The 26,446-nt window shown below is 52.3% G+C and overlaps 2 protein-coding genes across 17 annotated transcripts in view; both read left to right on the top strand.

Moving 5' to 3' along the window:
* The window catches only part of kcnq5a (potassium voltage-gated channel, KQT-like subfamily, member 5a), an 88,945-nt gene that overhangs the window by 57,811 nt on the left and 4,688 nt on the right, over positions 1 to 26,446 (top strand). Inside the window, exons 3-14 of one of the 10 annotated variants that reach the window (XM_072703321.1) lie at positions 4,607 to 4,697; positions 8,623 to 8,749; positions 12,467 to 12,642; positions 13,192 to 13,317; positions 16,288 to 16,398; positions 17,271 to 17,366; positions 18,969 to 19,051; positions 20,483 to 20,509; positions 20,923 to 20,994; positions 22,023 to 22,079; positions 23,693 to 23,913; positions 25,473 to 25,584. In XM_072703321.1, coding sequence (XP_072559422.1) covers positions 4,607 to 4,697; positions 8,623 to 8,749; positions 12,467 to 12,642; positions 13,192 to 13,317; positions 16,288 to 16,398; positions 17,271 to 17,366; positions 18,969 to 19,051; positions 20,483 to 20,509; positions 20,923 to 20,994; positions 22,023 to 22,079; positions 23,693 to 23,913; positions 25,473 to 25,584 — 1,299 coding nt within the window. Of the gene's footprint in view, positions 1 to 4,606; positions 4,698 to 8,622; positions 8,750 to 12,466; positions 12,643 to 13,191; positions 13,318 to 16,287; positions 16,399 to 17,270; positions 17,367 to 18,968; positions 19,052 to 19,251; positions 19,347 to 20,482; positions 20,510 to 20,922; positions 20,995 to 22,022; positions 22,080 to 23,692; positions 23,914 to 25,472; positions 25,585 to 26,446 lie in introns of all 10 variants that reach the window. The other 9 variants (XM_072703318.1, XM_072703320.1, XM_072703322.1 and 6 more) reach the window with 9 other exon arrangements.
* Positions 17,384 to 18,971, top strand: LOC140581245 (uncharacterized). Of its 7 annotated transcripts, none has more exons than XM_072703333.1 (3): positions 17,384 to 17,824; positions 17,872 to 18,085; positions 18,176 to 18,971. In XM_072703333.1, exons 1-3 carry the CDS (start codon positions 17,416 to 17,418, stop codon positions 18,636 to 18,638), a joined length of 1,086 nt encoding a protein of 361 aa, XP_072559434.1. In that variant the 5' UTR covers positions 17,384 to 17,415; the 3' UTR covers positions 18,639 to 18,971. The 7 variants fall into 7 exon arrangements, with proteins under 7 accessions (XP_072559434.1, XP_072559436.1, XP_072559432.1 ...); XM_072703334.1 differs by having other exon boundaries at positions 17,396 to 17,620; positions 17,679 to 17,824; positions 17,872 to 18,971; XM_072703335.1 differs by having other exon boundaries at positions 17,384 to 17,806; positions 18,025 to 18,971.

Raw genomic sequence — 26,446 nt, 5'->3', positions numbered from 1 at the left:
TAACCATGGTTCACTTTAGGTAGCCATGGATACAGCACTAACACGAAATAAAACAGCAGCACCTCTGTGGACCTGCTTAGTCTTTATTTTGCCCTCCAGCCGGTCGCTGTGTGCGCAGCCTCGTACTACTGAACCAGCTCGTGGCCAGTTCTCTACCCACGTTTCCCAAAGGGCTCCTTTTTCGCTTTCTCACCCTGTGGACATTTTTCCTGAAAATGTCTGCGTTTCATGCACACATCTTTTGGTGAAAAGAGGGCCATTCATTCCGAAACCTGGCCTGGATTTTATATCAGCTGTTTTTAGAGCCTTAAATACCGTTATTCTGTTACTCTTGGTGTCATTACTTTAGTAGATGCATCTCTTTCCTGGGAACTAAAATTTTATTACAATTCACGGTTCATTTGGTGAGGTAGCTGTAGGGCTATGTAATATCACATTGCAATATAATTGTAATTATATGTCGCATGCACAATATTCACCAGGGCTTTAGATGACAGGCGTAAAACATTGGTCTGGACACCCGCTTGGTACTATATGGACGTTTACTTACGCCCACATTTTGGTAAGCAGATTAGCCGTATGCCTAAAATATTATTGAGACGTGTATTGTGATGCCCAAATTCTGTGTATCCTTATGTTTAATAAACGTGTCAGACTTTAAACTGCAAAAAGGACTGCCAGTTCTGAGAAGCTGGCATCCACACAAATGTTCAAGCGTGTTGTCTTAAGCACTGGTGATTATAGTGCATGTGCGATACGATTGTGATGAGATGTCGTGCAGCCCTAAGTAGCTGTTGCGGAGATATACGTCTGATGGGTTTCCTGCAGTGGAAGAGAACAGAAGGAAGCAGGCGGAAAACATCTCCCTTCATTTATCCCCCCTTGGGGGGGGGTACTGCCTGGACGGTCCCAGTCCGGCCTCGGGTCACACAGAGGGGGAGGGGGCTGCTCTGTTCACGCTTTCTGACACCGCTCGATATCCCAAGAGAAACTGTAACAGCGAGAGATTAACTCAGGACGCCTCCCAGTCGCGAGTGGGGGGGGGGGGGGGCTGACCATGGCTGGGCGTGGACAGTGGGGGCCAGCAGTGGGACTCATTTGCTCATTAAGAGCCCCTGTGGTCTCTGGCATTAATCACAGACCTAACAATGTCCAGCCGACACCATATCGATACAGAGGCACCATCATTAGTAACTGTTTCACTGATAATCAGCCCACTGTTCATACACTCTCTCCATCCTTCTGTGCACCTGTCTGTTGCTATCTCTTTCTCTCTCTCTCTCTTTCTTTCCCTTCCACCTTTTGTCTGTCATTCTCTCTCTGTCCCTATGTCTGTCTGTCGCTCTCTCCTTTTCTGTCTGTTGCTCTCTCCCTCTATCCCACCATTGTCTCTCGTTCTCTCTGTCCCTGTGTCTGTCTGTCGCTCGCTCTCTCCTTTTCTGTCTGTTGCTCTCTCCCTCTATCCCACCATTGTCTCTCGTTCTCTCTGTCCCCGTGTCTGTCTGTCACTCTCTCCTTTCCTGTCTGTTGCTCTCTCCCTCTATCCCACCGTTGTCTCTCGTTCTCTCTGTCCCCGTGTCTGTCTGTCGCTCTATCCTTTCCTGTCTGCTGCTCTCTCCCTCTATCCCACCATTGTCTCTTGTTCTCTCTGTCCCTGTGTCTGTCTGTCGCTCGCTCTCTCCTTTCCTGTCTGTTGCGGTCTCATTTTCTCTGACTATTGCTGTCTCTCTCTCTCTTCCTCTGTCTGTCCCTCTCTGCTGCCCCCACTCCTCTCTGCCTTAATAGCTGCACTGTCCACAGCCTGCAAGGAGGACACACAGATCACAGACCTCTCGCCCTCTCTACCTACCCTCTGCCACCCTTATCTGGGCCATAAGTCACCTCCCTGTAGTGGCCCTTGGGGGGGGGGGGGCGATATCTCGACACAGCTGCTCTAGGGGGCCACTAGAGGTGGCGGTTTACCTTCCCCCTTCCACACTCCCTGGCCCCTCTCAGTCGTCCTGTGACCACAGCCGGCTGCAAGGCAGATGCAGTTCTGCATGGGTGACCCCCGCCATTCCACGTCATATCAGAATACCAAGAAGTCACGGTGAAGATGGATGAAGAGACAGCTGCCGCGTGTGTGCTGGGATGGACTCAGATTTTCTCCTCCCATCATGCAGTGATGGCCATCACGGATGGACTGGAACAGCAGAGTGTGCACATTCACTTAGCAGTCGTGCCCTTTAGGGGGGCATCCTAGTGTGCGGTGAGGGACACTCCAGCCGCGTTCCCAGGCTTCGCCCTTGTTTTTCTCCGCGGCCGTTCATAACAAACCTTGGATGCGATTACAGACAGATCAGGCAGACCTGTTGATTCACTGAGCATTGGGAGTATCCAGCCCCCCCCCCCAACCCCTGACGCATCTACACTGGACATAACAACACCCCGCTGTTAAAAAACACGCCAGCACCCCGCTAACTGCTCCATTTGCTGTAAGTAACACCACAAACCAGCAGCAGGCACACATGGGTTTTGTTTGTCCAGTACATTGTCCCATTACCCGATACTCTAAGCAGTCCGAATCGGGGATTTTTACAGACAGGTGAGAGATGTCAGTCTGTCACTGTTATTTCTCCAGGGCAAGGCGGGGGGTGTGGGGGGGAGACACGCATTCAGGGGCCCTTGGACAAGAAAGCACAGCATGAGTTTGGCTCGTTAACCGCTAACGGCGATCGGCGTGAAAAGGTCATGCTGACAGTTTCCAAAACAAAGGAGAGGAAGGCTCCCCCCAATGCCGACAGTCAGCGCTCCCCCCCTCTCAGTCACGCACACTGGGGGGGGCACCTGTTCTGGGACACGCCGGTCCCTGTCGCGTCAGATGGAGCACAGACATCCCGCCGAGCTCGGCTCCCTGTAGGTGTGATCGGAAACACAGCCACCGTAACTCACTGGACCCGCCGGACAGCTCTGTGCCTACGTCTGGTTTCATACTGATCAAAAGGGAAAAGGCAGGATCTTAACCATGCCCGGTGTCCATTGGGGTGGTGAGGGGCAGTGGGCTCTGATCCCAGCAGTGGATCGGGGCACGAGAACAGCCTGGGGACACTCCAGCCTCCCGAAAATGCACCCCCCCATCTTTCTAGCTGTTTATTTTACCTTATTTTTATTCTTAACCCAGCATGCAGAAAACAAATGTATTTAACTAGTGCCGGGGTCGTCCTCATAGAGCGCTCTACGTTGGATTAAGTTCATAAAGAAATCCCCTTCAGCCCCAGCTGGTGAGGCTGACATCAGAGGCATGAGAAGACCCTAACCCTCAATCCTTGCTCTCGTTCTTTCCCTTACGGTCTCACCCCTTCCCTGTATTGCCCTGGGAGGTAGCTACACTGCCCTCTGGTGTTCAAACGCATGTATTGTCCACTCTGATGAGTGTCATTACGGACAAGTCAGACTGAGTCCGGTGCTTAATGATGACCTGAGCAGTGTCTGCTGCACTGCACTGTGTACATAATGAGCCGCTGTGACCTGCAGTTTGCCTAAAAAATCATTTTTGTAGGACTGACCTCCTAGTCCTCTTTCTCCTTGTTGGGCAGACAAGGCTCCTTCCCAAAAATAGTCGCCTACGAGGCCCTCGTACGTTCGGCGGCGGAGAGGCAGCTGCCCCGGTGTGCCGACCTCACAGAGGCTGGCGTTCTCAGGCGACCGTGCCCGGGTCGCCTTTTCAGGCCGCCGACGGCCTGCCTCCAGCTTGCCTCGTTTCTGATAATAAAGGCCTCTGCTCTGGACATTTGAGCCCCACACATTACGCTCCTCTCATCTTCTTAGGGGCTGTTTTGAGCCTGCAGCCTTCAGTAACGAGAGGAGGAGAGACAGAGGGGGAAGGCGACACGATCGCTTTCTGCAGACGTAGCATCTCGCGGGCGGAAAAACGGGCCGAAGGCGGCACCGGCCCAGATGGCTTTACCAGTCTCCCTCCATCATGTACGAGCGGAACATTCCGGATTTATAGGATATGTCCCCGAACCAGGGGCCTCGTCTCTCCCTTAATGGGCTTTCCGGAGGGGATGGTGCTGTTTTCTGCTCGAGTCAGACGCGCCCTTAATCAACTGTGTGCAGTTGGAATAATCACAACTTTAAATGCAGTGTCGCACTGGACTTAATAGTTAGTATTGTTATTATATTATTAACAACAATCACCAGTATCATCATTATTTTGAATAAATCTGGATGTTATGCATATGGGTGTTAATGATACGTGACCATTAGATGCCCATTACAGTGATAAATACGGAATTAAGGGGTTTCTACAGAAAAGTATATATTTGAACAATTGAACAGTCTTATATTATGGAAAAGGATTTCACTGAAAAATCTGTTTGAGCACTACACATAGACGGTGACAAATCGTAAAGAGAAGAGAGTTATTACAGACATGAATGGCTGAGTGAATCTCAGGTCATTATGTTGTATGGTTAAAGAAACCCTGAGGTTCATAGGTTACTGTTACCAAGGAGACATAAGATGCTATATAAACCAGAGATTCCGGAACCAGGACAGCGTTAGCCCTACTGGCCCTTTCAGTTCGGTTGCCATGGCACTGAGTTTGTCTTTTCTTCACCCGTAGGTTCATCCTGGTGTTTGGCTGCCTGGTGCTGTCTGTATTCTCCACCATTCCCGCTCACCTGGAGCTCTCGTCCCACTGCCTTGTCATCCTGGTGAGATACATCCACGGCCGTCTTCCGAACATGCCCGACGGCACCCCTGCCTCCACACCTGCCTCCTTCACAAAGCATTAAACCCACTAACTGCACAGAACTGACGAGGCCATTTGCTTTGCAGAATAAAGAAGCCGCCCACTCTCTGTGTTCAAGTACCTGAGGCGGTTTGTCACTCGGTGTCATGCGTATATCAGTGCTGCTCACTATGACTACAGATGTTTAGTCATTATTGGCCTCATCAGCTCTGTAATGGAGCCTAAATGGTGCCTGAATCATGACATCACTGATCTTACACAGGTAAACTATAAGCCCTTGGAAACAAAGGTGGGACGGACAGGTAAAGTGGCATCCATGTTAAAAGTCACACAACATGAGTCACATGATTGTGGCTTTTTTGGGGGGGGGGGCACTGGAGCTATAACCTCTAGGGTGGGGCTTTTTTGTAAAGGGGGCAGTGCCTCTAAGCTTCAGGACAGTAGCTAAAATTCAAGATCAGAAGCATCGTCAGCAGCGGCGTCAGCGATACGCGGACATCTGTGCGGCTTGGTGGGCGGGGCGTTGGTGGCTGGTCATGAGGGCGGAGCCACATCCAAACTGTGGCGATGAGGCTGGTCATGAGGGCGGAGCCACATCCAAACTGTGGCGATGAGGCTGGTCATGAGGGCGGAACCACATCCAAACTGTGGCGATGAGGCTGGTCATGAGGGCGGAGCCACATCCAAACTGTGGCGATGAGGCTGGTCATGAGGGCGGAGTCACATCCAAACTGTGGCGATGAGGCTGGTCATGAGGGCGGAACCACATCCAAACTGTGGCGATGAGGCTGGTCATGAGGGCGGAGCCACATCCAAACTGTGCCGATGAGGCTGGTCATGAGGGCGGAGTCACATCCAAACTGTGGCGATGAGGCTGGTCATGAGGGCGGAACCACATCCAAACTGTGGCGATGAGGCTGGTCATGAGGGCGGAACCACATCCAAACTGTGGCGATGAGGCTGGTCATGAGGGCGGAGCCACATCCAAACTGTGCCGATGAGGCTGGTCATGAGGGCGGAGTCACATCCAAACTGTGGCGATGAGGCTGGTCATGAGGGCGGAACCATATCCAAACTGTGGCGATGAGGCTGGTCATGAGGGCGGAGTCACATCCAAACTGTGGCGATGAGGCTGGTCATGAGGGCGGAGCCACATCCAAACTGTGGCGATGAGGCTGGTCTTGAGGGCGGAGCCACATCCAAACTGTGCCGATGAGGCTGGTCATGAGGGCGGAGTCACATCCAAACTGTGGCGATGAGGGCTCCTCCGGGTTACCTGGCTCACCTCCGCAACCAACAGCTAACCTGTGTGTGTGTGTGTGTATATGTGAGCGGGTTTACCTGTCCTTATGGGGACACAATGTCCCCATAACGTGATAAATATCCATTTTTTTTCCCCTATGGGGACCGTTTTCCTGGTCCCCATAAGGGAAAACTCTATTTTATAAAAATCGGTGACTGCTATGAAAAAACTGCAAAAACTCTTGTATTTTGTTAGGTTACTTATGGTTATGGTTAGGGCAGGGTAGGGGTTAAGGTTGTCATAGTTAGCGTTAGCATTTTTCCCATTGAAATGAATGAGCGGTCCCCATAAGGATATGTTTACCCTACATGTGTGTGTGTGTGTGTGTGTGGGTTTCATTGGTTACACTGCAAGTCATCTTGGATAAAAAAACACCAAACAAAAACTCGTTAAGAGCATCCTTCCAGAGATAAGCTGCAGATCTCCTTGAGCCCGATTTGATTAGTGACTAATGGGTAATGAATGGGTACATAAGAGAGGAGACGCGTGATTTAATTCGAGAGATGTGTCTTTTCGCAGCTAACCACGCCGGCGAGTGGTTATGAAGGTTATAAGTCTGCGTGTCTTCATAAGAGCGCCTGAGCACTAAATTAGCCACGGTGTTAAGTCCCAGGAATGTTGTAGATAAGGGGCTGTGAGTTCCCAGCAGCCCTTTGGGCAGCCCCCTGTCCCTGCCTGTTACTGGGCATGCTGGGAGATGGTATCGCCTCGTGCAGTGAGGAAGGGCGGCAGTGGCAGAACCCTCCCCACCCCCCCGCCTCTGTGCCTCCATCAGGATGCTGTCCGAACTGACCCCCCCCCCATCCACCCACCCTATTCCAAAAGTACATAAATAAACAAAGTATAAAGCTGTGCAGTAAGACGCTGTGGTGGCCTCTCCTGAGCCCCCAGCCCGGTGGCCGCGGCGTGTCCCTCTTACATGGGTTTTAGCGCCAACTTTTACCGCCCAGCTGTCGTCTTTCCCGCTTGCCGAGTACCGGGGGTGGGGGGGGTGTGCTTACTCCCAACATTATTGTCACCCCCGGGGAGATAAATGGAAAAGAGAAAGCACAGCGAATGATTGGTAGTGTGTGTGCGTGTGCGTGTGTGTGGGGGGGGGGGGGGGGGGGATATATATATATATATGTATAAAGAATAAGTAACAAAAGAGGAAGGGAGGTTAGTTTCTGTCTGGCACAGCCCAGAGGCACTCGCAGACATTTCTGCTGCATCAGTATAAAAGTATATAGAATCAAATATATTGTGGGGAATAAACAGAATTATGCTCCTCAAATTGATTTGCAAAAAAAAAAAAAAACAATCACATTGTAGTGTTGCTCACTGATGCCCACTCTGGCTGTGAGACAAGCACCCTTCCTGTGTTTCCTGTACGCTGCCTCTCCCTGACAGCCCCATACCCCCCCCAGGAGCTCTAGAACGGGGCTCTAATTACGAAACGCTGACTTGATGCCCCGCCACCCGCCCCATCCACATTGTCAGAGCGTAATCGCCATGGTAATTGAATGGAAATGCAAACGAGTGCCGCCGAGGGGCCGTGACGTCAGAGGCGCCACCGGTCGCTGGCGGTGATAATCGCGGTTTCAAGCGTCTCCTTTGCCATGGTTTTCTGAGGCCGCGAATCAGGGCCACGTAACGGGGGTCGTTAGCAGAATCGGGTCAGGAGGTGGTCATGAATCACGGAGGAGAGCTGCTGTTAAGCAGACTGAACTGAACGCGGCCAGGGAAAAGGAGAAGAGAAGCATTCACACTGACACTAAGCAAGAAGCAGTCCTATGTAATTACCCACAATCCTCCACGGCATCATGTAAGCAACTCCATCTGCTTTCCCTGTGTCCTAATGGAGGGGCGGGGCTTCGTAAACTGGATCAGCAGAGGGGTACAAAAGGCAGCCATGGACTGGACAGCCCACACACTTAATCAGGACCTATTACTGAATAATACATGATTTTCCTACAGAAAATTACGACATTGACAATACATATATATACCATTGTATAATTAGCTGTAGTCATCTTTCATTTTTCATTTCCAGGGGCTTTCGAATTTATTTTTGTGGTCTAGCATGTTTAGTCATTAGATGAACCACAGAGGAATGAAGAAAACCATTATTACCGTTGTGATTTGTTTATAGTTCATGCTGGCTATTTAGTTGCTATGCTGCTAATGTTACAGATGATTTTATATCACGAACGAAAATATTGCTCAAAATATCTGCAAAGCCGTTCTGCCCTGTTGTGCATTTCGGTTGTTTCTTGTCAGGTTGCCAGAGACTAACTATAAACTATAATTTCACAAAAGTTCAGTCCCATCAAGGGCTGGTTTACCGTCTTTACAAGAAGGAATCTTGGTTTGACTTTATTCCAGTGTCTCCTGGATCACCCTTCAGAACCCAGTCAGCCTTACAAACTACACCTGATCAGATCTCCTTACAGACTCACACCTGATCAGATCTCCTTACAGACTCACACCTGATCAGATCTCCTTACAGACTCACACCTGATCAGATCTCCTTACAGACTCACACCTGATCAGATCCCCTTATGTAGCCTGTGCCCCCCCCCCCGCCCCCGCCTCTTCCCTACAGGAGTTTGTGATGATCGTGGTCTTCGGCCTGGAGTACATCATCCGCATTTGGGCGGCCGGCTGCTGCTGCCGATACCGAGGCTGGCAGGGCAGGCTGCGCTTTGCCAGGAAGCCCTTCTGTGTCATCGGTAAGGGCACCGGGGGGGGCAAGGGCGCCGGGTGGGGCAAGGGTGCCGGGGGGGGGCAAGGGCGCCGGGGGGGGGCAAGGGCGCCGGGGGGGGGGCAAGGGCGCCTGGGGGGGCAAGGGTGCCGGGGGGGGCAAGGGCGCCGGGGGGGGCAAGGGCGCCGGGGGGGGCAAGGGCGCTGGGGGGGGGCCTCGCTGTCCCTTTGTGTGGGCAGCAAGTGCCTAAGGTCCGTAAGTATGGGGGGAAGGAGATCAGTTGTTTTGGGGGGGGGGGGGGATCTCCATTCAAACCTGCCACAACAGGCCTGCCACATACGCAGCTCCCAGATCCCCTCCCCCCCACACCTCCCTACACCCCCCACCCCCAAAGCCCTTCCCCTGTTTGTTTATCGATGAAAAACAAAAAGCTTACAGCATTACCTGCCTGTATAGTCAGATGTTGACTCAAGTAATTCAGTTTAAGCACCTTATTCACTGCCGTAACCCCCCCCTGCCCCCCCTTGGGATTTGAATCAGCAGATATTTGCCGTAGTGCTACTCGCCGCTATGGACTGTCATCCTGCATTCGCTCTTCTGATGCCTTTGCTGTATTGCTGGGTTTACATCTCTGTACGCCCCAGAGCGTCTAACGTCGCAGTGGTGCTGAAGGCCCTATAACCTGCAGTGCGTCGCTGCCGGTCGTTAGCTTTGCAAAGGCCTCAGCTTTCATGCTGTACCGCTGGCCTGCAGTCTCTGCTGATTATTAATGGATTAGGGCCCTCTTAGTTTGCCCGTGTCGGCTGCTTTGTAAAGTTCTGTTATTTTGAAAATGCAAGCCAGCCCAGTCGGGGGGCGCATGGCCACACCCTGTAAGCAGGATAATCCTGCCAGGGGCCGTGTCCCCCCCCCCCACAGGCACATGGAAAAACATCGGCTAGAGAGAGTAATGTCAGCGAAACAATCAGAATGGAAATACTTTCATTATCCTGAAGCTCAGCGCTTCATTTATGAGCAGTGTGTCTCCTTCATCTGTACAGTTCAGCGCTTCATTCATGAGCAGTGTGTCTCCTTCATCTGCACAGTTCAGCGCTTCATTCATGAGCAGTGTGTCTCCTTCATCTGCACAGTTCAGCGCTTCATTCATGAGCAGTGTGTCTCCTTCATCTGCACAGTTCAGCGCTTCATTCATGGGCAGTGTGTCTCCTTCATCTGCACAGTTCAGCGCTTCATTCATGGGCAGTTCACATGTGTCTGCCTAATCTGTGCAGCAAAAGGCTTCATTCATGGCCAGCTTATGCATGTCTGCCTCATCTGTGCAGTGCTCAGCATTTTCTCCATGGACAACCTACGCATGTCTGCCTCATCTGCACAGCTCAGCACTTCATCCATGGGCAGCATCCTTGCTAAAAATGTATAAATGTGTCTGCAGACATGCACAAATATACACAGACGTGTAGAAACACGCATACACGCACAAACACAGATACACGCTAAACATTCAAAAGCACAACACTCACAAACACTCTAAATGCCCACATGATAACAAAACACTAAACACACTGCTACTGAAACTCACACAAATCTGTACAAACCAAGGAAAGTAGATACCAACAGGACTGCTGCCCTTCCTTTAGCACCCCCTGTGGCCAGGTGGTGTAAGTAGTGGCACAGCAGACCATGAAGCCAGTCATAAAAGGCAGCCGTCCGGCGGGTCCGGGCCGGGTCATGGAGAGCCGCAAATCACAGGGATCCACTGGCGGTTTCCACTCTCACCCCGAGCCATTCGAGCACCACAATGGCCAGAAGCGCAAGGAAATCCTACGGGGGGGCACTCCTCTAATTAATGTCCGCCCGCCTGTCCCGCCAGCACGGCTTTCACACTTTATTAGGAGACGCGTTCCAGGTCTGCTCACCCCGCCGTATTTAGGCTTATTGCGCCATTTTCCCTGACGCAAATCCTGCAGCTGCGGCCTATGTAAATAAATGATGGCTTTGCGGGGCTGGTGGTGAGCAGGAGTGAGCGGGGGTGAGCGGGCAGGCTGCCGATGAGTGTGCGAGGATCTGAACAAACGAGCGTGTCTGACAGAAGTCACATGGTACACTCTGGTCTCATGCCTTTACTGTATAACGCGCACACACAGCTAACACTGTGTTTATACAACACACTCGGTACAGACTCGGTACAGACTCTAATGCCTCCACACAGGCCTGGTGCTCAGGGCTTCAAACACATAGTAACTTATTTATTTCCTTCAGTCAGTAGTGTAATACTCACACACATGACACAATAGCAGAGGTGGAGATTTCAGGTCCAGAAAGTACAAATCCAGACCAAGATTTTGTTTCAACCAACCAGTTAAGTTTAAAGAGTCACAGTCACAGAGTACTCAACTGGTTGGTTGAAACAAAATCTTGGTCTGGATTTGTTCTCTCTGGACCTGAACTCTCTACCTCTGTACAATAGTAATCTCTTCCTTACAGGCCACCCACCTGATGTACCCCTGACCTGGTACTCAGAGTCCCATAACGCCACTGCATGGTGCTCAGTACGCTTACATCACGTTGCCTCAGACATTCGGCCTGATATAGCTGCTGTTTTGTGTTGTTGTAGCCTCGACTGGCCCACCCTGGTCAGACTTTCTTATCTTCTGGGTAGAATTTTGGTTCAGGTTGTTCTTAACTTGTGCACTTGAGCCGTGTTCTGGAGATGGACAAGCCGGGCAAATCTGACAGGGATAAGACCGTCATGTCGGCCACCGATGGGCACCCAGCCGACACCATTAGAACAGCCCCCCCCCACCTATTCCCCTCAAGCTGCGGCGTTCCGCAAGCGGATAATGTATTTTCCGTCAGGTCGCGGCCTTCATCGGAAGCCTGCCGCTTTCCCGTGTAACGGGATATGCCGATCTGCTCATTTCGGCCATGACCGCAGGGTTCCGCGTGGCAAGGATTACAGGCGGTGGCTTTGTTTTACTGAGAAAATGAAACGTCAAACGGGAGGAACGGAATCGTAACTTTTCCCCGAGAAGGGCAAACATACGGTCGGCGTAGGATTTCAAATTTGACAACACGAAAAAAGCTTTGGAGAAATGTGATTTAATAAAAGGATAATATTATTCCAGTACAGAAATGACCGGGGGCCCCAACGTCTGTGTGCTTTATGGGGCTGATTCTGTTTTTTCAGAGAAAGTGGTTACTTGTTGATCTTCCCAGGAGTTCTGTGTTAAATATCATATCTGTGTTATAAAACACGCCGGAACTGTTTTCTCAACCGTTTTCCGGCAGCGGGAGATCCATCACCTCGTGGCAGACCCAGGTGATTAGCCACGTTAGCGATTAGTTTCAATAGTGATTAGTCACGTTAGCGATTAGCTTCATTAGTGATTAGCCATGTTAGCAGTTAGCTGCGTTAGTGATTAGCCGAGTTAGCAGTTAGCTGCGTTAGCCATCGTCAAAGCTCCGTACTCCTGCACAGACCCAGTGCTCGCAGTGGCCACTACCCAACTGGAGGCTGCTGGTGACAACCAGGTGATGGGGGAGCATGACAGGCCACCTCTCCACACACCCCCCCCCTCCCCACCACCGTTGATGGTTGCCTGTCCTAGGATACAAGTTCGACTTCCCCAGGACGGCCTTTTTCTTCCTTAATGGTGTTTGTGAAAATGTCATCTACATGCTAACATACCCGATGCCCACCATCTCCTCTCTCACCCCTACCTCGGCCCCTAACCCTCCCCCCCAGACATCATCGTGCTCATCGCCTCGGTGGCCGTGGTGTCTGCAGGCAGCCAGGGCAACATCTTCGCCACATCAGCATTGCGCAGCCTGCGCTTCCTGCAGATCCTGCGCATGGTGCGCATGGACCGGCGGGGCGGCACCTGGAAGCTACTGGGCTCTGTGGTCTACGCCCACAGCAAGGTACGTGCAGCCGGGTGACGGGGACCACGTGGAAAATGGTCCCTTTCAAGGAGCCAGTTAGCTATTCCTGACGCCATGCAGCTAGCTGCTAGCACGGCCACTGTTTGGCTTCATTATCGACAGGCTAATTCTGACTCCACTCTCCACTCCTGGGGAGTTCCTTGACCCCTTTGGGTGTTATGTTATGCTTGAGTCGGGGTTCTGCTGATCCTAGAACACTGCCCCGTGGGTTCTCCCTGCTTCGAGGGTATTTCTGGCCAGCCTAAGTCATTATTTAGCTCCCTGGCAACATGCTATTCCCAAAATTAATTTCTAAGGGATTAGACTGCATGAATAACACATATTAAAGCCGTCTTTGGATTAATTTCCAAGGGCCAGTTCCATATGCCTTTATCGTTATATTGGGGGAGGCAAATGCAGGGTGGTCCCTGCTAACCACCTTGTTTATCCCCTGACACAGGCTAGTGCTCCGTGGAATTAGCCGCAGTTAGCATCAGTTCCCTCCGTAGTTACACTCATCATCGTCATGGCCTGTCCCCTTCACTGCAGGAGCTGGTCACCGCCTGGTATATCGGTTTCCTGGTTCTCATCTTCTCCTCGTTCCTGGTGTACCTGGTGGAGAAAGAGTTCAACGTAGACTTCAACACGTATGCCGACGCCCTCTGGTGGGGCACGGTGAGTAGAGTACCTCTACAAGAAAGGGACAGAGTCTTCACTTTTTTTTCTCCCTATGGACCCTGAGCAAAGTAAAGCATCCTCACTGTCCCCCCCCCCCCCCCCCCCCCAACACTTTGTGTGGTCCTCTCTCTCCTCCACCGTCTGTTTGTTTAATTGAATGATTTTTAAATCAGCATGGACGTAATTAATCTTCTCCAACTGTTGCTGTAAAATATGGCACAGACACCGGGGTTCCGGGGTTCCGGGGTTCTGAAGAACCTTGGCAGCCATCATGTTTTTCTGGCTCATGTCATGTGTGCGTATGACGCTCCCAGGTGAGGCTGCCTGCTCCCCGTGGCACGCGGTCACCATCTTGGTGTGTCCTGCAGGAAGGATAGTGGCTCAGAGACACTCGGGTCTTTCTGAGCATCTGCAGGCAGGAATAATGCCACTATAATCATCTCCCTTTTCGCCTCGCCACAGAGAGGGGAATGTTGGATTTTTAGAACCGTGTTGAGGTCCCTGAGAGAGCAGCCAGCAAAGCTTCTGAGCTCCCATGAGAGGTTCACGTTTCAGGGGGTTGGTCTTCAGACCTCCAGGCCACTAATCAGCAAAACAGTGCTAAATAGCCTTTAGAGATATCGGTGGCAGTGAGTGCCGAACCCATAGCCAGGTGCGATTCCCTTTAGTGTCGTTCCCAGCCAAAGACAACGCCCTGCCGTTCACACCGACATTCCTTTATCGTGGAGACCGAAACTGTCGAATGGGAAAAAACACACTTGTGGGAATATGAGTGGAGGTGAGGGTTCTGATCTCTGCATTAGCACCCCCTAGAGGCCCAGCTGTGCATCCAGCCTTCAGCGCTTTCGGAATATGGACAAAAGGGGCTTTAAAAGACCCCAATACCATTCAATATTTAATACACTGACTCCACTGGGGGTTTTTCTTGCCTCCCACATCACTGAGGAGCCGTAGGGGAATGCGAGGCACAGATTGCTAATGCATGTCGCTAAACTCGCAGGACAAGGGAGGTCATTTCCGGGTCATAAAATTCAAGGCGAGATTTCGGCTCGGTCTCTCCGCCGAGAGCCGCAGGCGGGACTCTGTGCCCCTGCTCTGGGGAGGCAATTACAGGCCGTAATCATAATGAAGCGAAGTGCCAGATTTCATTTATGCCTGCTTCTGTCGCGGGGGCTAAATGGGTAAATATCGCAGTGGGAGAAAATTGTGTCGAGGCAATGTCATGGGAAAGCGAGGTTGGTCATGGAGTCAGATAAGTAATACGGACGTGATTTGAGGGAACCAGAGAATCGATAGGAGCCATTCGGCACTTTGGCTGGGGCAGGGGAGGGTGGGCCAGGCCACCGGGGTTGGCTTTTAAGCTGAGCTGGAGCTCCTGGATAAAATGACGGATGTTTCCCTGTTCTGGCTGGTCCGAACCACGGCTGCTCGCGTAACTCGCGTCCTGGTGCATTCATATTTCTGGTTGTGAATATTTTGGTTTGTCGGGGCTGACTTATGTGTATAGACAGAGAGAGCCGTCTGGATAGGGGACGTCCCTGACCCATCCAGAGTCACACTGAAGTGACCTGTCCTCATGGATACAGGGCAGCATCAGGGGCTGGTAGTCAGCATGCTGCCTTGGGCTGAACCGCAATGCTTCCTCCTCGGACCCCAGAGGTTCATGTGCAGCTGTATCCCCCCGCCGCCCTGCATAAACTCAGCACCCTGCTGCCACTGGGCCGTTTTAACATAAAATATCTGTGACAGATCAGCTACACTCCTGTCCTCCCACGATGCCTTTCTCGCTGTTAGATCTTTGTTAAGGCCTCTGAAGATGATTGGGCACTATACAGACTACTGACAGAAAAGTGTCCATTGTCACAGAAATGAGGTGGGGGGCTCCTGATGTAACAGGAAGAGCTCCACTGTCCCCCCCCCACTGTCCTCCTCTCCTCTGCTGTCCTCCCTCCACTGTTTCCCCCTCCACTATCCTTCCTCCCACTGACCCCCCTCCACTGTCTTTCCTCCCTCTGTCCTCCCTCCCTCTGTCCTCTCTCCCGCTGTCCTCCCTCCCGCTGTCCTCCCTCCCTCTGTCCTCCCTCCCGCTGTCCTCTCCCTCTGTCCTCCCTCCCTCTGTCCTCTCTCCCGCTGTCCTCCCTCCCGCTGTCCTCTCTCCCGCTCTCCTCCCTCCCTCTGTCCTCCCTCCCTCTGTCCTCTCTCCCGCTGTCCTCCCTCCCTCTGTCCTCCCCTCCACTGTCCTCCCTCCCTCTGTCCTCCCTCCCTCTGTCCTCCCTCCCGCTGTCCTCCCTCCCTCTGTCCTCCCTCCCGCTGTCCTCCCCTCCACTGTCCTCCCTCCCTCTGTCCTCCCTCCCTCTGTCCTCCCCTCCACTGTCCTCCCTCCCTCTGTCCTCCCCTCCACTGTCATCCCTCCCGCTCTCCTCCCTCCCTCTGTCCTCCCTCCCGCTGTCCTCCCTCCCTCTGCCCTCCCTCCCTCTGTCCTCCCTCCCTCTGCCCTCCCTCCCTCTGTCCTCCCTCCCGCTGTCCTCCCTCCCTCTGTCCTCCCTCCCTCTGTCCTCCCTCCCGCTGTCCTCCCTCCCGCTGTCCTCCCTCCCTCTGTCTTCCCTCCCGCTGTCCTCCCTCCCGCTGTCCTCCCTCCCTCTGTCTTCCCTCCCGCTATCCTCCCTCCCGCTGTCCTCCCTCCCTCTGTCCTCCCTCCCGCTGTCCTCCCTCCCTCTGTCTTCCCTCCCGCTGTCCTCCCTCCCTCTGTCCTCCCTCCCGCTGTCCTCCCTCCCTCTGTCCTCCCTCCCTCTGTCCTCCCTCCCGCTGTCCTCCCTCCCGCTGTACTGCTCCCCTTTGTTCACTCACTTGCCTGCCAAGCCAAAGTTTGCTCTGGGTGGTGTGGTGGGGCTTGTGGTGGAACACAAGAGAAGGTGTCCTGTTTCAGCTGGGGCCTTCACCGCCCCCCCCCCCCACCCCTGTCCTCAGATCACCCTCACCACAATCGGCTACGGGGACAAGACGCCCAAGACGTGGACGGGCCGCCTGCTGTCCGCCTTCTTCGCCCTGCTGGGAATCTCCTTCTTCGCCCTCCCCGCGGTGAGCAAGTCGCCCCCTGCTGTTCGCTCACCTTCACTGTTCTGTTTTGCTTACCATACATCACATAAAGCCTATTTTTGGCCACCTTTTTAAAATTCCAACTCTTTACTGCCCTGTAGCATTAAATTAACATTTATTAAACTGGAGATATATATTAGGGTGACACGGTGGCCTCTGAACTCCATGGCTGGACATTCAATCTAAATGGCATCTCTGAATTACCTGTGGTGATCATGTGTGCCCTACGATGGGCTGGTCAGGGGGGCAGAAGCTCCAGGCCCCCCGTCACCCAAACTGGATAAGCACTTGTAGGATGGATGGATGGATGGATGGATGGATAATTATATTAAAATAAATTGTACCCCACAAAGAAGAGTAGAGGGAGGAGGGAGGTGGCTTCTGGGGCTGTCCAGACCGAGCCTCAGGCAGCAGTGGGTCAGCCTGTGAGATCTGAGCCATAAAAATAACCCCGGGGGGGGGGGGCGTCCTCCCTCGCTTGCACTCCCCGGAGACACTGACACGCTGTTTCATTGAGGGAGCCTGTTCCCCTCCAAACTGCTGTGCAAGCCGTTCGCAGAAGATCCATCACTGCAGATTATTATCTCTGCCGCTCCCTCCAACCCGTCAGAGTTGGGTCCCAGAGAATGCCAGTGGTGAACCACACCGCCCCCTAATGCCTGTAATAAGTATGGAGATGCGGCGCTGCGGGCAACAGTGGCCGTGGCAACAACAGCCTTTCATTTTGAAGAGGAAATCAGATCATCTCACATATCCGTCAAGGAGAGCACGGATCGGAGCCGAGCGTCTGGGGCCCCTCGAGGGGGCGGGTACCCCAGGGCTGTCGCTAATGTGTTGCCTTGGCGACTCCACAGGGCATCTTGGGCTCCGGCTTTGCTCTGAAGGTCCAGGAGCAGCACAGGCAGAAGCACTTCGAGAAGCGGCGGAACCCGGCAGCCAGCCTCATCCAGGTACCCGCACGCCTCCCCCCCCCCCCACCCCCGCACCACCAGGGCAGCCATGTTGGCTTCTTGTGAAGAGGAGGTGCAGGATCTCCTCTCTCGTCTAGCTGTCAGATCCCGGTCCATATGCTCATGGTTCTTCAACAGTCAATATGGTCACACAGTCACACACAGTCACAGAGTCACACCAGGTCACACAGTCACACCAGGTCACACAGTCACACACAGTCACACAGTCACACATGGTCACACAGTCACACCAGGTCACACACAGTCACACACAGTCACACACAGTCACACATGGTCACACAGTCACACCAGGTCACACAGTCACACACAGTCACACACAGTCACACAGTCACACACAGTCACACACAGTCACACAGTCACACATGGTCACATAGTCACACCAGGTCACACAGTCACACACAGTCACACACAGTCACACAGTCACACACAGTCACACAGTCACACACAGTCACACATGGTCACATAGTCACACCAGGTCACACAGTCACACACAGTCACACAGTCACACACGGTCACCCAGTCGCACATGGTCACACAGTCACACCAGGTCACACAGTCACACACAGTCACACATCACACACAGTCACACACGGTCACCCAGTCGCACATGGTCACACAGTCACACCAGGTCACACAGTCACACACAGTCACACATCACACACAGTCACACACAGTCACACATCACACACAGTCACACAGTCACACACAGTCACACATCAGACACAGTCACACAGTCACACACGGTCACCCAGTCGCACATGGTCACACAGTCACACCAGGTCACACAGTCACACACAGTCACACATCACACACAGTCACACACAGTCACACATCACACACAGTCACACACGGTCACCCAGTCGCACATGGTCACACAGTCACACCAAGTCACACAGTCACACACAGTCACACATCACACACAGTCACACACAGTCACACATCACACACAGTCACACATCACACACAGTCACACACAGTCACACACGGTCACCCAGTCGCACATGGTCACACAGTCACACCAGGTCACACAGTCACACACAGTCACACACAGTCACACATCACACACAGTCACACATCACACTCAAACATGATTTTAAACACACGCATGCACACGCACACCCAGAAAGTCACACTCACAAAGACAGATATACAGACACACTCGCACACACACTCCTGCAGACAGCTCTGCTCTCCTCACTTAACCTAACCCAAAGCAGAGTTAAAGTCCTCCCCCTCCAGCTCGTTTTTTAATTGGACAAGGGGGTTCACAGACACATGATATCACAGCCCGCTACGGATGGCTCCTACACTTAGGAAATTTCTGTGGCTCTTCCAGTTAAAACTTCCTCCCTCACAGAAACATCCCAGGGCCGGGAACACCTCCTTGTACGTAGCATGTAGCGTGAGTCAGTCGGGGTTTGTTCTCGAGCGTGAAGCCCCACGTAATGCCCCGTCCGGCCGGCTTCAGGCCACGCCCACCACTGCCTTTGGCGCCCCCTACTGGAGAGCCGCGGCGGTGCGGTAAGGTCAGCCGCCTCCTCATCATGCTGTGGCCCCTCTGTCTCCTCCCCCCCACACCAGGCCGCGTGGCGGTATTACTCCACTGACGATAGCCGGCTCTACCTGAGGGCCACCTGGCGTCACTATGAAACTGTCCTCCCCAGGCATGTATCCGTACCCCCACCTGACAACGAGCCTAGCCGCAGTCGTTTTTACTAATCTTCTTTTCATTTGTTTTGTTTTTTTCCTCCTCCTCCTCCTCCTCCTCTTCTTCTTTTACCCCTTCTTCCTCTGGCCTTGTTCTTCTTTTTTTTTTTTCGTTCCCTCTCTTCCTCCCCCCCCATTTTGTATATTCTGCATGCAGTGTGTTTGGCGTAGTTATTCGGCTGATGAGAACTCGGTTTCCATTGCTACCTGGAAGCCTCATTTGAAGGCCTTGCATACCTGCAGCCCTATGAAGTAGGTACAACTATGGCAGCTGGTGTTAAACGTGGCGTCTGTGCCCTCCGCTGTTTCTCCTCCTCTTTCTCCCATTAATTGGTATTTTTGTTAAGTCTCCCGGCCTGTATATCACTTTACTGTAAGTTTTTATACCTCTTTCTTTTCTTTTAAATATGTGTTTATCTTTATTTTTTTTTCCAAATTTTTAAATGTTGCTTTTAATTATTCCCTGCCATCGAACTGCCCATTATGATCCAGGCTCCCGAACGTGTTGGTCTGTAGCTACACTCAAATACATCTCCCACCCCCAGCCCCTCAGATCCACCACTGGGCCGCAACCCACTGACAGCCCTGATCTGCTCTCAGGTGCCCCATGTTTCTGTCTGTGGCCCAAAATTTTCCCTCTCTCGTCCTCTGGGTGGCGCCAAATAGCCAGTTTTATGGTGCCAACACGTTGACTCTCCACCTCTGCTGGGTATGATATATGATGAGAGCGATCTAGGTGGGCCCTTCAAACTCTATTGCCCCTGCATCATTATCCCATAGTAGCATGTCCCCCGTAAAAACCGCCATGAGATACTTTGCGTCGTGGTTTTGCACAAAGTTTGGAGCCTGGAAATACTGGGCCAGCCATCTGCTGAGCTCCCACAGGGTCCCATCGCGGGCCCAGCTGCCCTTTGACATCTCTGTGGGCGCCGGGTTTGACCGGGACTCACACGCCAGTCCACGAAGGGCTATCCTCCCGCCAGGAGGGGGCGCTCTTTCAGCGACGCATTAGCACAGGGCACACCCCACCCTTAACGCCAAGGAAAAACAAACACATGTTCAAGCAGGTGTGAGCCGCCAGGCCCTACTAGCCGTGCTAGCTGCACTCCCTGCCCCGCTGCCGCGCTTGCCTAGTCTGCCTGGTGTGTACCGTGTGAGGCCTGCCTGCGCCTGCCTTTTGACGTCTTGCCGCATGGGCCTGCATCCTGCTCCCTCCTGCTGAGTTTTTGTCACTTTTCTCTTTCTCCTTCGTGATCGTCCGTGTCGTGTGGGTCGTATGCACAGTATCGGTTTTGGGTCTTTAATTGTGTGTGCCGCCACGCCTGGAGACATGGACGATTGACCTTTGACCTCTGTGCCCCTCTCCCCGTCTGCTTCGACACACGAAGGAAGGACCAGCTGGAATCATCCACAAGGTTTGTAGGCCTTAAACTCTTAAAACTGTACACCGTTACGCGTGACGCTTCTCGTAATTTTCGATTAATTATTCATCGAGGATTATGAACTGTACTGATTTCCCTTCAGGAGCAACAGAAAACTGTGACAGACTCTTAACAGGATTGGATAATGTTCCTAATTCAATGAATTGCACATGTCTTTTTTGTGGAATTAGTGCGATGCTTTTATCGGATTCCGGAAATTCTGTAAAGGCTATTCCGTAATTCTCATCCCAGGCTACATCCTCATCGGCAAGCATACAGTAATGGGGGGGAGGGGGGTACCCATCACTGTTAGCTCTGTGTCCAGGGAGTCAGATGTGCCCAGGAAACGTTCTTTTCCCATTCTCGGATATTTATGTTAGTCATTATTCCCTGTCGGGCTGCTCCAGAGACCATTCCCATCTCTCTGGTGTGTCAAGAAAAGCAGGAGCTGTGAAGCAGCCTGACAGGACCGCGCAGAGGTTAGCTGTTCTTGCTTCTCAGGGGGTGTAAAATGTGTGTTATACAGTATTAACAACGTACCACATCGCCAAACTGTGGCCTGATGATACATGTGGGACGTGATACATGTGAGGCATACACGGTGGGGGGGGGCTCCTTTGGAGGGTGTGGAGGTTGGGTGAATTGATTTCTCTAAATGGGTCTTGACTCAAAAAATGAGTGAATATGTGTGTGCGTGTGTGTGTGTGTGTGTGAGCTGTCCACCTCACAGCCCAATCTTCAGTAGCAGTCCCAGAGCATTATGGGTCATTAATCCTACTATCAGCAGGTCATGCATTAAGCTTAAAATATACATGATTTTATTTAATGGCAGCCTAAGTACTCTTTGACTAGAAGATGCTGGTCCTGATGAGTACAAGGTGGACCTGCAGAAATTTATACATTCACCTGTAGTCTCAGCTGATTGGTCCACTTTGCGTGATGAGTCATATGTGGGTCGGCCTAATTATGCTGTCCATCCTCCCTTTTATTTTTTTTGTAGAATAAAAATCAGTGAATCAGAGTGTTAGGTGTATATCTAAAGGGTCCACAGGGGCGGCGCTCATAACAACAAGAATCCATCTGGGAGGAGGCAGGGCAGGTGTGTCTGGAGCAGTTCCCCACCAGCCCATGCTTCCCCACACCCTATACAATCCACCCCCTTCCCAAAAAAAAAATCTTAGCAATTCCTCTTTTAATGCACCTCTACTAATGCTACATTTACTCCCTCGTGCCGGTTAATCTCCCCCCAATTTGGGGGGGCCATCAGATGATAAACTGTAAAATTGTTTTCTGTCTCTTCACGGTCCGGTTCCGGGCCATCGGGCTTTGGAAATGCCTGTGTATAAAGAGCTGGGTAATGACTGTCCTTTAACGAGCGATGCAGAAACGGAACGTATGAATGACCTACCTTCTCTGTTACACATGATGACTGTTTACTGTTTCAGCTACTTGACCGGAGACTTTCTTCTTCTGGCTGGAATAACACATGACCGTCTATCTCCCCTAGTAAGCTTTTTAGTAGTAGAGAGAGATTCTGCTGGAGGTTTACCTCGTGGAGACATAGGTATTCGACACCCCCCCTCCTGGGCACGTGGCCTGTGGGAATGCTGACTAACCGTAGGTGCATGGACAGCGATGGCCCCGCCTGGCGGGTCCGGGTCCCTTGTTCCTGTATAATTACCGTCACGTTTTCTGGTGGTTTCATTTCGGATGTTGCCTGTCAGAATCCCTGACTGCCTGTTGCCTGCCGGTTTTCGGACAAATCTGCCCCACGTGAGTGATTTCTCACCCCTAACCCCCCCCCCCTAGAGGCAATCCTCAGAGGTGTGTCACCACACACTGCTAGACTGTAAAGAAATACAGGTGAACTGCAATGTTGTTGCGGAAGTTCACAGTAATTGTTGAATTGTCACCCCTTTTTCTAGATCCCAAACCAAGGCCGCAGCCCTTAAGACATCCACACCAGCAGGGGGTGCTGTTATGTGTAGATCAGATGTTAAGTGTATGAGTACACTATGATTGCTTTTTTAACTGTCCAAGAAAGACATAATTAAATATAGATAGACACCATTGTACATTTTTCATACTTTAATTTTATGCATTTAATTGACATTCTTTTCCGGCGTACTGTATTATATGCACAAGAGAAGGGGCTGAAATGACTGGTGAGCCTCATTAAATCATTAGTGACTGTTCCTTAGGTTAGTAAGCACAGAGTATAATTGCTTTTGGGTTAGAGAAGAGTACACGGGTAGGTACTGACCCTGGTCACTTCCTGTTGGTGCAATACATTTTAGTGTCCAGGCAGAAATACAGTTACCTTTCAGTGTATGTTGATAAGCTGTCTTTATGGTCTGTAATAGACATGTCAGTCTTTAAAATGATGCTTTATGACCCACTGCTCACCGAACGCTACATCAATAGAGTAATGTGTCACAGTTCAGAGTCTTTAAGGGCCATCGGAGGGTGGTTAGGGTTAGGGTTAGGCCCTGTCCCTCACTCTGCCTGCTGCCTGTGTCCATTCTGACCCACCCACCCTGCATGACTCTGACTTGAAATCCCCCCCCAGAAACTGAGCAACCTGCATACAAGCCGCTCCAGGGCTGCGTTTGGTTTTGATCCTGCTGTTGTGTAGGAGCCCCTGAACCCATTAGCCCCTCCCATAGGGCGGAGTCAGTTTACAATGGGGGGGCGGGGTTATCCCCTCAGTGCCCATTGTCTGTGTCAGACGCTCCACTGACCGCAGGCACAGAGATGGAGTTGCCTGGCCATGGCGTGGGTCTGCCCGCTCGTCATCGTGCATGCCGGCTTCTCCCAGGACAGCGTGCGTCTGCATGCGTGTGTGCGTGTGTCCCAGGGTCTGCACTGCCCTGTACCTGGCATTCCAGTGAGACCCCCATCAGTCAGTGACTCACAGTGAAGTCAATATGTCCGGCCCAGCCACCCTCCCCCCCCCCCCAGTTAATTACAGCCTGGGGTGGGGTCTCGCCTGGGCCCCGGTGATTGCAAGCAGTGTGACAGATTGGGGCCCCAATTTAGTGCTTTTTTCATAGAAAACGCCCCTCATGCCCCCCCCCCCACCCATTTTAGTATTATAAATAAAACAAATACTTGTCTATTTCCTTTCGAGTTTCAACATTAGGCAGCTGATCATTCCTGTGATTGTGCCCCCCGCAGCCAGAAGCTGAGCTTCAAGGAGCGCGTGCGTCTGGCCAGCCCGCGGGGGCAGAGCATCAAGGGCCGCCATACGTCCAGCGGGGACCGGCGCTCCCCCAGCACGGACGTCGGCACCGAGGGCACCAGCCCAGCCAAGGTGCAGAAGAGCTGGAGCTTCAACGATCGCACCCGCTTCCGGCCCTCCCTACGGCTCAAGAGCCAATCACGTGCCACCCCAGAAGGTGAGCCCCTCCCCGCTCCTGTTACCATGACAATGGAACATTGATTTAGGGGCATTAGCCTCGTGGACTTGGTGAGCTGGTACATCCTGAATGCACACGGGTCACCAGCTCTGAGCTGACAGGCACCCATTCACGCCGTTGGTAGATTTGGCTTTGAGGTACAGGTTTTAATATCTGGGATGGGGGTTAGTCAAGGTCCCCTGACTGAGAGGGGCCCTAAAACATTTGGAACATAACCAGATTGGTCTGGGTGGGGGGGGCAATATGATATGCTGTCACGGGCCCCGAAATCTCTTAGCTGCCCCTGATGATGAGGCCGGCTCCACCAGGCCCGACACGTTTCCATTTGAGCTCTCTCAGATCCACTCAAATCCCCCCCGCCCCCCTCCCCACTGAGAGAGCGCTTTCCCAGTCAGCAGCGGTGCTGAGCAGAGGAGCGATTCCTCTTTGAAAGCATTTTGCTTGTTACTTCTAGAACAAAAAACAATGAAACTCCTTCAGGGAAATGGGGGGGGGGGGGTCCCTGGCACGCTTTCCCCGGCTACCATCCATGCTGATGCCGTCCTGTCAGCTTTGCCCGCAGGCTGCCCCCTCCGCCCCAGAGCCCCCCATGCGCTTCCTGCCCACAAATGCATGTGTTTTGCTGAAGTGGGATCCTTCCCTTTTCCTCATGAACGATGTGAAACGTGACCCGTACTGGCTGACCACAGCCCGCCACCGCCTGCCAGTTCCGGCAGCGGTCAAGCGGGCCGGCAGCCCTGGTCTCACCCCCCCTCCCCAAATTCTCGCCAATAGCGCATTTACTTCGAGTTGCCTACACACTTGATATCCACACATGGATATTGTCAGTGCTGTGAAGATGGACTCCCTCGTTACCCATGATTCCCTGCTTCAGGTCCATGTGCGAATTAATATGTTTAGATATGGCCTGTCAGACCAATATTGGGGGTATTTGCAGCAGTAAACACAATGGTGGTGATGGATTTAGCACTTTCCACATTTAAGATTAATTATGGTAGCACTTGGTAGGAGTTGGTGGAGACATTAAGGACCTCAAACAGAGGGCCAGTGGAGCAGGTCTCATTCGGGCCTCACACAGGCCTAGCAGAAGGAGGAGCGCATTGGACCTCCATCCGAACCGGCGCTTGCTGTGGGTGATGCGGGGGGACAGCTTGGTAACTACTGCAACAACATCTATAATAATAATCATGGTGATACGAAGGTGAATAAGGCCTGCCGGAGGCAACCTGATAGGCTGGGGGCTGTGCAGGGCTGGGGGGCAGGTGATGGTCACTGGACACTCTGAGAAGCAGTCGGTTTGGGCCGATCTCCGCCGCCGTGCTCCATTAGCTGCTGCCTCCAGGTTGGGTGGGAGTCCGCAGGGGTCTGACTCTGCACTTCTCTCCCTGCATCTCTGTCACGTTTGCCACACGTTGACTCTTACCGGCCTCGTTAGCGCCGCCTCAAACCCCCATCTTGGGCCCCCGTCTCCCTCAGGTCGTGTTGTCTTTTGTCACATCTCTCTCACTGTTTATTCACCACCCCCCCCCCCCCCCCAGCAGCTGACACCAGCATGGGCCCGGACGACGGCTTCGACGACAAGGGCTGCCACTGCGAGATCTCTGTGGACGACCTGACGCCAGCGCTCAAGTCAGTGATCAGGGCGGTGAGGTGAGAGAGCAGATGCCCCACACCTCCCCCTAGTGGTCAGGCGGCTGTGTTTTCTTGACCGCAGGTCACTGTAATGTGTAGGACTGAGCACTTCACAGCGGTATCCTAACATATCCCGTTACGTCAGAAGGACCTGCCAGACTTCCACAGGAACATGTTGTGTGGGATGTACCGTTTTATCTGGAATGTGGTTGTTGGGTCAGGCATATTGATATAGTTACAGTTTGACTTCAGTCGCCCCCCCCCCCCCCCGAGCCCACGGTCTCCTTGTTTGGACCCGGAATTGGTTACTGCTGCCCCTCGCTGCTCAGGGTGGACGGTAAAGCCCCTCAGGAAGGTACTGATCTCAACGGCCCTCCCTGTGCCCGGTCGGTGGTCTCCATGACGACGCCAGACTTGTTTGCTCCACCTGTCTATCTCAGGGAGGTTGATTTCCAATCGTGATGGTGCAAAAGGAAAGAATGGCTCTTCTTGGTTTTTTTTTGGTTTTGTTTTCTTTAGTAATTGCAGATGTTTTACTGACATGAGGACCCATTGAAAAGTACACAAGGCAATAAAAGACCTAAAATGTCATTACTGTTATCTTTGAAATACCCAGGGTGTAGAGTTCCATGCTTTCTATTGTATTTCTTAAGCTTATTCTTATTTAAGCTTATTATTACAGTTATATAAAAACAAACTCTATTCTTTATGTGGCCTATATACGCAAATCATTTTTTTTGTTTTTGTCGCCCCCATGTGGCGCATATTGCTCAGTGCAACTTGAACGGCAAAGCGCTAACAATGCGTCAGGCTGCCGTTGTGCGCTAAGCCCTGTTTATCCCCCACAAGACCCTTGAGTAGATCGCGCTGAAGCCCCGAG

Source organism: Paramormyrops kingsleyae, chromosome 20, assembly GCF_048594095.1.
Source record: "Paramormyrops kingsleyae isolate MSU_618 chromosome 20, PKINGS_0.4, whole genome shotgun sequence".
Taxonomy (NCBI): domain Eukaryota; kingdom Metazoa; phylum Chordata; class Actinopteri; order Osteoglossiformes; family Mormyridae; genus Paramormyrops; species Paramormyrops kingsleyae.
This window is presented reverse-complemented; position numbering and strand designations above follow the sequence as displayed.